Source organism: Papaver somniferum, chromosome 5 (genome assembly GCF_003573695.1).
Source record: "Papaver somniferum cultivar HN1 chromosome 5, ASM357369v1, whole genome shotgun sequence".
Classification (NCBI taxonomy): Eukaryota; Viridiplantae; Streptophyta; class Magnoliopsida; order Ranunculales; family Papaveraceae; genus Papaver; species Papaver somniferum.
Window position 1 is genome coordinate 178,168,803 of NC_039362.1, and position 9,957 is coordinate 178,178,759.

At 39.8% G+C, this 9,957-nt stretch overlaps 1 protein-coding gene across 1 annotated transcript; it reads left to right on the forward strand.

Moving 5' to 3' along the window:
* The first annotated feature begins 234 nt into the window (after window positions 1-234).
* LOC113283791 (E3 ubiquitin-protein ligase listerin-like) lies at window positions 235-9,523 on the forward strand. Its single transcript, XM_026533165.1, has 13 exons — window positions 235-613; window positions 712-823; window positions 1,930-1,992; window positions 2,146-2,223; window positions 2,347-2,438; window positions 2,531-2,633; window positions 3,222-4,027; window positions 4,152-4,644; window positions 4,754-5,259; window positions 5,493-7,980; window positions 8,088-8,546; window positions 8,624-8,854; window positions 9,008-9,523. Exons 1-13 carry the CDS (start codon window positions 558-560, stop codon window positions 9,233-9,235), a joined length of 5,715 nt encoding a protein of 1,904 aa, XP_026388950.1. The 5' UTR covers window positions 235-557; the 3' UTR covers window positions 9,236-9,523.
* The last annotated feature ends 434 nt before the right edge of the window (window positions 9,524-9,957 follow it).

Here is a 9,957-nt window from a genome sequence, read left to right on the forward strand (position 1 = left end):
AAAAATTAAGAAACAACTCTTTTTTTGTCACTTCTAACTTCTAGAGTTGACTTTTAATATCAGACAATATCACCCTACTACATTAATAGCACACCGATACCTGATACAGCGAACCATGCCATGGACGACTAACCATTTGTAGTGTAACTTGGAGTACAAACAAGGTCATACAGCCAGGGCCCAGGGGCATAAATTAGTTTAGAGTCCGGAGTACTGTCCCCCGAACCAGTCTAATCTGGTCTGGTCAACAGAAAAAAAGAAAACCCTGAGAGCTTTCTTCTTCTTCATCTCCCCTCCCACATTTTCTCTCTGGAGCTGCAAGGAAACCAATCTATTTTAGAACTTGCTAGATTTCCTTATTTGCTTACTACTCTTCAAATATAATTACACAGTTTTTCTTTTTTTTTTTTAATTTTTTTTTTTGTTGTTCTAGGGTTTATTAACAATTTTCAATCCCCAATAATCCCCAATTCAAAGGATTAAGGTGTCTAGTTGCCAATCAAACAATCAATTTCTCCTCTAGAAAACCTAGAAATCCTAAGCCCTAGAAGTCTCTAATGGGGAAACAAAAAGGAGATGGAGCCAGAAGCAAGAATCGTCCATCCAGCAGCAGGTTTCTTTTCTTTACTTTCTGTATCTGTTTTGATTTTTGAGTTGTTCAAATTTTGAGAATCTGACATTATAATTTGTATAACTTAATTTTCTTCTCAGTGTTGCTGCGTCGTTATTACCAACTGGAGCAGCAACAGTTGGATTTGGTGGATTTGTTGGAAGTTCTCGTCTCGAATCTACTACTCTAACTCCAGACTCTAATCCTTTCTCGGTAAATTTACTCAAAATCCCTCTATTTATCAACTTAATTTTGTGAACAATTAGGGTTTAACAAATTAGTAGTACAAATTACTGTTAGGGGTTTTTCGTTAAGGGTTTCTTATGGGATTTTAAGTAGTGTGGGTCGGTGTGGTGGATGCTGGTGGTCACTGGTAGGTGTTGAGAGATTTCAAATTAGTACAAGCCCTGCCACCAATTGCTCCTCCCCTAGCACCAACGATACCTACTGCAAGGGAGTTGGAGGGTGGTGTAGGGGGATAGTTAGGATTCCATGTGGATTGCACAAGCCTCATTGTTAAGTCTCCTCTTTCGCCACCAATGCCACCTCCTGCAGGGGAGTTGGTACTGGTAGAGGTGGATTTCAGGACCGTGAGGTAGTGTAAGGGTAGGCGAGCTGTTGTAATTGGGGAGGGACGACTAGGGAGAAGGCTTTGGAGTTTCCTTTGCGATTCCATGTATAATTGCACAAACCTCACCACCAAGTCCTTCTCTACAGCACCAATGCCACCTCTTACACTGCGGAATTGGTACTAGATGGGTTGGAGTGGCTGGTTGGGAGGCAGTGAAGGTGGTGTTAGCTTGATAGGGGCAGGGGAAGTGGGTGGAATTGGTGCCGGAGGACTAGGTATAGTTTGGGGCAGCTGGTGGCTTTGATGTTGGAGGACTAAGAAAGTTTGTTGGCAGCTGAAAGGTTTAAGATAGGAGGTGACGTTGGGATTGGAGGACTAGGAAGATGTGGGGGTGGTGGGTAGGTGGTGAAGAAGCAAGAGGGTTCGAAACAGGAGATGGGAGTGGAAGGCAGGTGGATTTTTTGGCCAGGATGAAAGAGGTGGGGCAAATTTTGAATATGTAAAACATTTTTCGGAGGTGGCATTGGTGTCAGAGGAGGACTTGGTGGAGGGGGTTGTGATGGATGTGGATTTTGGTGTCTGGGGTATAGGAGGTGCTGCAGGGTTGAATATACATCTCATTTTTTGATCTTCTTCGGTTTTAGCTAAATTTTAAGTTTATTGTCCAAAAAAATAATATTTTGAATGAAATCTGTATCTATTTTGAAATCCTAAATAGTGTATCATTTTCTTGTTTATGACTTGCTAGGATGTGGATAGTGAAGTCGCACAACATTTAAAAAGACTCGGTAGAAAAGATCCAACGACTAAGGTATTATTTGTCCTTGTAAATTATTGTATATTTGAGATTTCTTTTATGTTTTTCTTAAATTTTGTGATCTACTTCGATTTTGGTAGTAGGAACGATCAAATGTTTGCAAATAAGCTAAGAGTTGCTTATGTTACCTTTTATATTTTGTGTTAGCTTAAAGCTTTGACAACGTTACAAGAGCTATTCAAGCAAAAATCTGGGGAGGATATTGTGCAGATAATTCCACAATGGGTATGGTTATCTTCTCGTATCTTTCCTTATAATGATGTGCGGAGTGGTTCAGACTCTTTTTGTTGGTTACGTTAATGATATTTTGCCTTTGCTGATACTATGACTTATTTGTTTTTCAAACAGGCATTTGAATACAAGAGACTCTTGTTGGAGTATAATAGAGAGGTGCGAAGAGCAACTCACGAAACCATGACTAGTCTTGTCACAGCTGTCGGGTTTGTGCTTTTTCTTCTTTTTCTTTGGTTTTTTGATATGCGTATGTTTGTGGTGGAGAATACATATTTCTTGACACAAGTTACTTAAACAGGAGAGGCTTAGCTCCACATTTAAAATCCTTGATGGGTCCGTGGTGGTTCTCTCAGTTTGATCCAGTTTCTGAAATTTCTCAAGCTGCAAGACGCTCATTTCAGGTTGGCCGTTAGTTTTATTGTCACCATTGATAACACGATTACTTTGAGAAAATTATTTATTAAAGCATTGTGCTCAGACTAACTGGAACAATTTGTAGCTTTACGAACAGAACGATATACCTTCCAATGCTGTAGCCTGTAGGTATTACACTCTTTTTATATTCTAGACTCACTCCCAGTGCTGATGTCTTCCAACTTTTCCCTCTACATACACACAGACACCCAAAATAGAAACGGATAAAAAAATATATCGAGGGGCAAAACAGATCAGAATTTTAACGTGTTCTCTTGAGATACAGAAATAAAATTACAACCCGAATTTTCTGTAATTGTATTTCCCATGTTTATGTAGTAAGTAACTCATATTTCTCTGATGCTGTAATTTATTAATAAGGACCGACGTATCTCTAGATATGAATCTTTTGATACGGTCTTTACCAATGAACTGATAATACTTCAGAGCCAGAAGGCTACAGTTTATCATCATTTTTTACCAATTGTCGGCATAGTACATGTATACTGATCTTTTCATCATATCATTTTGTTGCCATAATGATTAAGAATTACCTTGTTTTTGTATGGTAACAGGATGCTTTTGCAGCTCCAGAGAAGAGATTAGATGCCTTGATTCTTTGTACAAGTGAGATCTTTCTTTATTTGGAAGAGAACCTAAAACTCACACCGCAGACTATATCTGATAAAGCAACCCCCGTGGATGAGTTGGAAGAGATGCACCAACGTGTGATATCTTCTTCCTTGCTGGCATTAGCCACACTTCTTGATATTTTGCTGGTCAAGCAGCAATCCGGGTTGGAAAATGTAAAGGCTGAACCAAAGAATGCTTCTAAGGCAAGGGCGACGGCTGTTTCTTCTGCAGAGAAGATATTTTCTGCTCACAAGTACTTGACAGAATTTCTGAAATCTAAAAGTCCTGTTATTCGGTCAGCTACATATTCAGCATTAGGGAGTTTCATTAAGCATATACCCGAAGTAATAAATGAAGGAAATATGAAAATAATATCTGCTGCAATACTGGGTTCATTTCAGGAAAAGGATCCCGCGTGTCACTCTTCAATGTGGGAGACAGTATTGTTATTTTCTAAGAAATATCCAGAGAGTTGGGCCCCTGCAAATATTCAGAAGACTGTACTTAACCGGTTTTGGCAGTTCTTAAGGAATGGGTGCTACGGAACACAGCAAATTTCTTATCCAATGTTAGTTCCTTTCATAAATACCGTGCCTCCAAAATCGTTAAAGGGTAATGAGTTTTTCCTCGACTTCTTCCAGAATCTTTGGGCAGGAAGAAACACATCCTACTCCTCATCTGCAGATAGACTGGCCTTTTTCAAAGCATTTAGAGAATGTTTTATTTGGGCAATAGAGAATGCGTCGAGGTGTGTATCTTCTCGTATTCATGAAATCATGTTAATCGTTTTGGTCTTGCAACCCTCAAAATTTATAGTTCTTTTTATTTCATTTCCTGAGTGTCATAATCATTTAACGGGCGCTAATTTGCAGGTATTTCGATGGTGAAGATGCTGTTCATCAGTTTAGAGTCGGCCTTGTTGTTAGCATCCTTGTAAATCTTCTGTGGCAAAGCTTCCTTCTGTTGGATAGCTCTAAAAGTCAGGATGTAGTTCTTCCTCAGAAATCCTCCAGTGGCTCACCGGAAGAAAATGTTCCATCATCTCAAGGACAGAAGTTGGAGAAGCAAAACATCAAGTTTCCCTTGCTCTACATGCAGAATTTAGGAGAATGCATTATTGAGATCTTATCAATTATTTCTGGGGAGGAACATAGTTTGCTCAGCACCTTCTGCACAACATTTCAGGAGAACACTCTAGAATTTCTTCATCAAACAGAGCAGTCAAGACCCTCTGAACAAATCAGCCAGATTGTCAGCTTTCTGTTGCTATTAGAGAAGCACCCAGTAAAGAAAGGTGAAATGTGGCCTTTGGTGTATTTAACTGGTCCAATGCTGACAAAGGCTTTCCCCGTGATTAAATCATTGGTAAGATGGGCTTCCATACATGAATCTGCTTGCATTTGAACTATTTTAGACATTGCAATCCATACACGTTCTTGACATATATAATTTTTTTTATTTTTCTGATGATCAGGATTCGCCAGATGCTGTTAGAATTTTGTCTGTCTCCGTTTCTATATTTGGGCCTCGAAGTATAGTTTCGCAGCTCCGTAGTAGTGAGGAAGTGTGTTCTGGTGCTCCTTCCAAGGAAGGTGACAATGACTATGAAACAAAGCATTTTATGCAAGTATTCAAAGAAACTTTTGTTCCATGGTGTTTGCATGGAAGTAGTCTCTCTGTTGGTGCACGACTAGACCTTCTACTTGCTTTACTTGATGATCAGCATTTTTCAGAACAGTGGAGTAGCATAATCACCTTTGCAAATAGGTCACTAAGTAATGGATTAGATTCTGACAGCATTGACATGTTGGCTGTGCTCATTGAAAAGGTCAGAGGAGCAATTGATAAGAATGAGGGAACGAAATATTTTCGACCGGGTTCCAACCTGGAAAAGTGGCACCACAATTTGCTGGATTCCATTGCTGCGAATGTTGCTTCCTGTTCTCCCCCCTTCTTGAAGTCGTATTCTCGCTTCTTACGGTAAGCAAATTCCTGTTTTGGCTTTTAGCTTCTTGTTGCCTATGTGTCCGATATTTACTTCTCCCTGGAACTGATATCATAAAGCATGAATAAGTTTTTATTGCAATCCTGAAACTTATATATGGTTGGTGATTTGCTAAGTTCACCCGTCAGTTATGTAAGAGAAACTTAAAATTTGTTATCTACTTCACTAATTCAATCATTTTACATGTATTCTTCATTTTGTGCTGCAGTGCTGTTCTTGGTGGCTCTAGTGAGGAAGACAAGATTTATTTTGTTTCCAAAGATTCTATGGCACTCATATTTGAGGAGCTCCTTAGAAAGTTAATATCGCCTCTTTGGGATTCTTCTTTTTCTTGGGCAAAGGATGCATGCTCACTACTATTATGCACTGAAGATAAACATTCAATTTCAAAATCCTTGTTCCACAACAACATGCTGGAGGCGGCGCAGTTTGCTTTTGAAGTTCTCCAAAGTAGTTTCTTTTGCTTAATGATGTTTGTAGGAGAATATGGTGTGGTTTCATCTATATCAGCTGCCATATTTATATTGGATTGGGAAAACAGGATGTCTGCACAAGTAGATAGCAATTCAGTCACAGATGAAAATGACGAGGATGATGACTCACAAGCAAATCTTGATCCCAACTTTGGGTTTGGTGAATCCTTCCATTCTTTCCGTTTGGAAGTAAGTTCAGATTTTTGGAAAAGCATTAATGTAGACAACCGAAAGAAGTTGGCGAATATCTTAGTTCAGACTATCAGATCTGCCATATTCGAGACGTATACTGCCAATACATATGAAGCTCCAACTTTGTGCTGTGAATGGATGCTGGAAGTTCTTGAATACATCTGCCCTAGCAGATATGAAGAACAATCACTGTTGGACCAGCTGTTGGATGATGGAAAAACTTGGGCTTCGTGGGTTATGTTAGCTCACAGTGATGGAACAATAGTAGCCAGCCTGAAATTTGGAAATCCACAACATACACATGAGTACCAGTTTGTGGATTTCATTGTCAAGCTTATTTCCAAGCTTGGTTGCGGTCGGGTAATCGCTGGTACTGCTCAAGAAACTTCTTCCTCTTCGTTGGAAGTGCAGGAAACACATGCATTTTCAAGATCATGGCTTGCTGCTGAAGTATTATGCACCTGGAAGTGGCCAGGGGGGAGTGCTGTAAGTTCTTTCTTACCTTCACTGTGTGACTTTGCGAAAGGTGGAAACTCACCTCAAGAGGACAACCTGTTAAATTCGATTGTCAATACTTTACTTGATGGTGCATTGGTTAACGGGGACAATGTAGAACCAAGCTTTTTGAACGTATGGCCTGCTTCTGATGATGAAATAGAGAGTATTCAAGACCCATTCTTGAGAGCTCTCGTATCTCTGCTTTTAGCTCTGTTTATCAAAGACAACGTATGGACAAATGACAAGGCTGCGGTATTCCTTAAATGTCTCAATGATAAGCTTTTCTTTGGAACAACAATCAATACTAGATGTTTAAGGATTCTCCCTTTTCTTACAAGTGTTATTATCCGAAGATTGCGGAGAGGGCTCACTGAATCTGATGAAGATGCCCCGCTAGAATTTTCCCAGGAAAACCAAGTACATAATATCATACAGGGTTGGCTTCAAAGAACCCAATCATTGCCACCTTTAAATTCTTCTCCTTTTGTTGCAGATACAGAACAATGGGTTCAAGTGGTCATATCTTGTTATCCTTTAAGTTCCGTAGGAGGAGTAAGTGCGCTGAAGATGGCCTCACAGAAAGATGTTAAGCGTTTGGAGAAAACTCTACTAGTAGATTTATTCCGAAAACATAGAAGTGGCGGTGATGCATTGACATCTGCTACCCAGTCATCAGCAGTACAGATAACCTTGGAAAAACTGACATCAGTTTGTGTTGGATACTGCTGGAAGGAGCTTAATGATGACGATTGGGAGTTTGTATTGTCACAGTTGCGAAGACAGACCGACTCTGCTGTCCTGGCTTTGGAAGAAGTTGCAGAGTCTGTTAATGATGCTGTTGTTAACTATTCTGCTACAGAAGAGGTTATCAAAACAAAGCTGGAGGAAATTGTTAGATCGTTAGACCCATCTCCTATTAATATCGCCAGGAATTCCCTTTTCACATATACGCTGTTTTACGGGCTTCTTGAACAGCAAGAAGAGGATCCCAGTGCTTCTAGTTTAGTGAAAGCAGATAAGTGGAGCGATATTAAAGAGAAGATACTTGAAAGTGTGCTTCGCTTATTCTTCGCCACAGGTGTAACTGAGGCCATTGCAGGTTCCGAAGGCTGCTCCTCAATTATAGCCTCATCCCGCCATGCCTGCACTCACTTTTGGGAGTTAGTATCGTTCATCGTGATCAACTCTCCTCAACATGTTAAAGTTACAGCCATACAGTCGATGGAAATGTGGGAGCTTAGCAAAGGATATGTCAGTTCTTTGTATGCAATCTTGTTTTCTGCCAAGCCTATTCATTCACTACAAGTTGCTGCTTATATAATGCTATCAACGGACCCAGTTTCACATCTAGCTATTACCGAAGAAGATGCATCTAGCCCTTCAGGGGATGCCTCTACTAGTCAGGAGGATGTCCAGTCTCCTAATCTCAGTTTGTCCTCAGTTGAAAATATCCCCGTGAGAGATGAAATTTCTCGCATGATTGTAAAATCCCCATCTCCGCTTATTGAAGGGGATCTAATCTCGCATCATCGGGTAATTTCCAGTAACAACACTGCTAGCTTAAAGTGTCATTTCTACTATTTCTAGTATCATATTAGACCCCTATTGATGAGCATTTCTCTCGACCTCCTAATCTGCAGGTAAATGTCTTTACTGCTTGGGCTCTGTTGCTTTCTCATCTTCAATCTTTGGCATCACCATCACCAGCTAAGCAGAAATTGGTTCAGTGGGTACAAGACTTCGCAGATACACAAATTTTGGATTGTCTACTCGAGCACATTCCGTTACAGTCTGGTGCAATGCGTAGCTCAAAGAAGAAAGATGTTGAGCTTCCAGTCGGTGTATCTGAGGCTGCTGCTGCAGCAAAACTTGCCATCTCAACAGGTTCTTTACTGTTTGCTATTGAATCGCTTTGGCCTATTGGAACAGAAGAAATGTCATCCCTTGCTGGGGCACTATATGGCTCGATGCTTCACGTGCTTCCTGCTTATGTACGAGATTGGTACACCAGGTTGCGTGACCGGTCAACTTCAGCTGCAATTGAGTTATTCACAAAAACTTATTGCAGTCCCCTTCTCCTTGCAGACGAACTGTCTCAGGTTTGTGACAATCTAATAGATTTGATGATTGTGTCTATTTTCTTGAATATTTGAATTTATATTCATCTCAAATGCAGATTAAAAAGGCTGCCCTTGTCGATGAGAATTTCTCAGTTAGTGTGAGTAAACCAGCATACGAGGTTGTTGCTACGTATAAAAAAGAAGAGACTGGAATAGACCTGGTTATCCGCCTTCCTGCATCTTACCCATTGCTGCCCGTGGATGTTGAATGCCCTAAAAGTCTTGGCATCAGCGAATTAAAACGAAGGAAATGGTTGTTCTCTATGGTTGCGTTTGTTCGTAGTCAGGTATCTGTTACTAATCTCTATTTTATCAATAAATTAAATTCTTGTATTCTCGACACCTTTCAGTTACTCAGAATAAAGGAACGTCTGCAGCTTTAAATTTGAGCCCTTTTTTGTGAGAACGAAAACTGATTTGTTGTACCTGTAAAATTGCAGAATGGTGCGTTGGCGGAAGCGATACGGACATGGAAGAACAACTTTGACAAGGAATTTGAAGGCATTGAAGAGTGTCCAATCTGCTACAGCATAATCCATACTGCAAACAACAGCATCCCTAGACTGGCTTGCAAGACCTGCAAGCACAAATTTCATTCAGCATGTCTTTACAAGTGGTTTTCTACATCTCACAAATCAACATGTCCACTTTGCCAGTCCCCGTTCTGATTCTTCCGCATTTGATGGCAGAAATGATATTGTTGTTTTTCATGCTGTGTATGTAGGACTTATACCAAACCATATTGTAAGAAGTGTGAATATATAATGGATCCCGAGTAGTAGTGCAATAGCGTAGGCAACTAACTAATGCGGAAAGGTCTTGGGGAGTTTTGGAAATGAATGCCCAGAAGTTGTTCTCGTTGGATTTCTTTTTGTTCCAAAAACAACATTGTTGGTCATGTCATGTCTTGGTTTTTTGAAAACTGGAATTTGATAAATCATGGTTCCTTGGATAGTTTACAATCTCAACACATACAGTATTTTTATTTCAAGCGACCACTAAAATTAGGTTTATGATTTTCGGTAGACTACATTGTAAAAGTATATTACTCCAGTTTGGTGAATGAAGAAAGTTACAATTAGCCAGTGGTATGCCAACACCAAATTTTTCACCGATAAAAAAAATTAGCATCATTTTCAAGCCATGAAAAAGAGATTCTTTTTTCAGCAAGTAAACTAACCAACCCCTGGTGAATTTGTTGGTATGCTTTGGTTTGGGGTATAGTACAAGGGTAATCGATCTTGTGTGGGCTGTCACAAAAAACAGTAGAAAAAGTTCCAGAAAAAGAACGATTTTTCGGGGCCCATCATTTTTTGGGACCATGATTTTATTTTGGGTAAAGATATTAGAAGTAAATCTAGGTCATCCTTATCTAGATATTTATATTAAT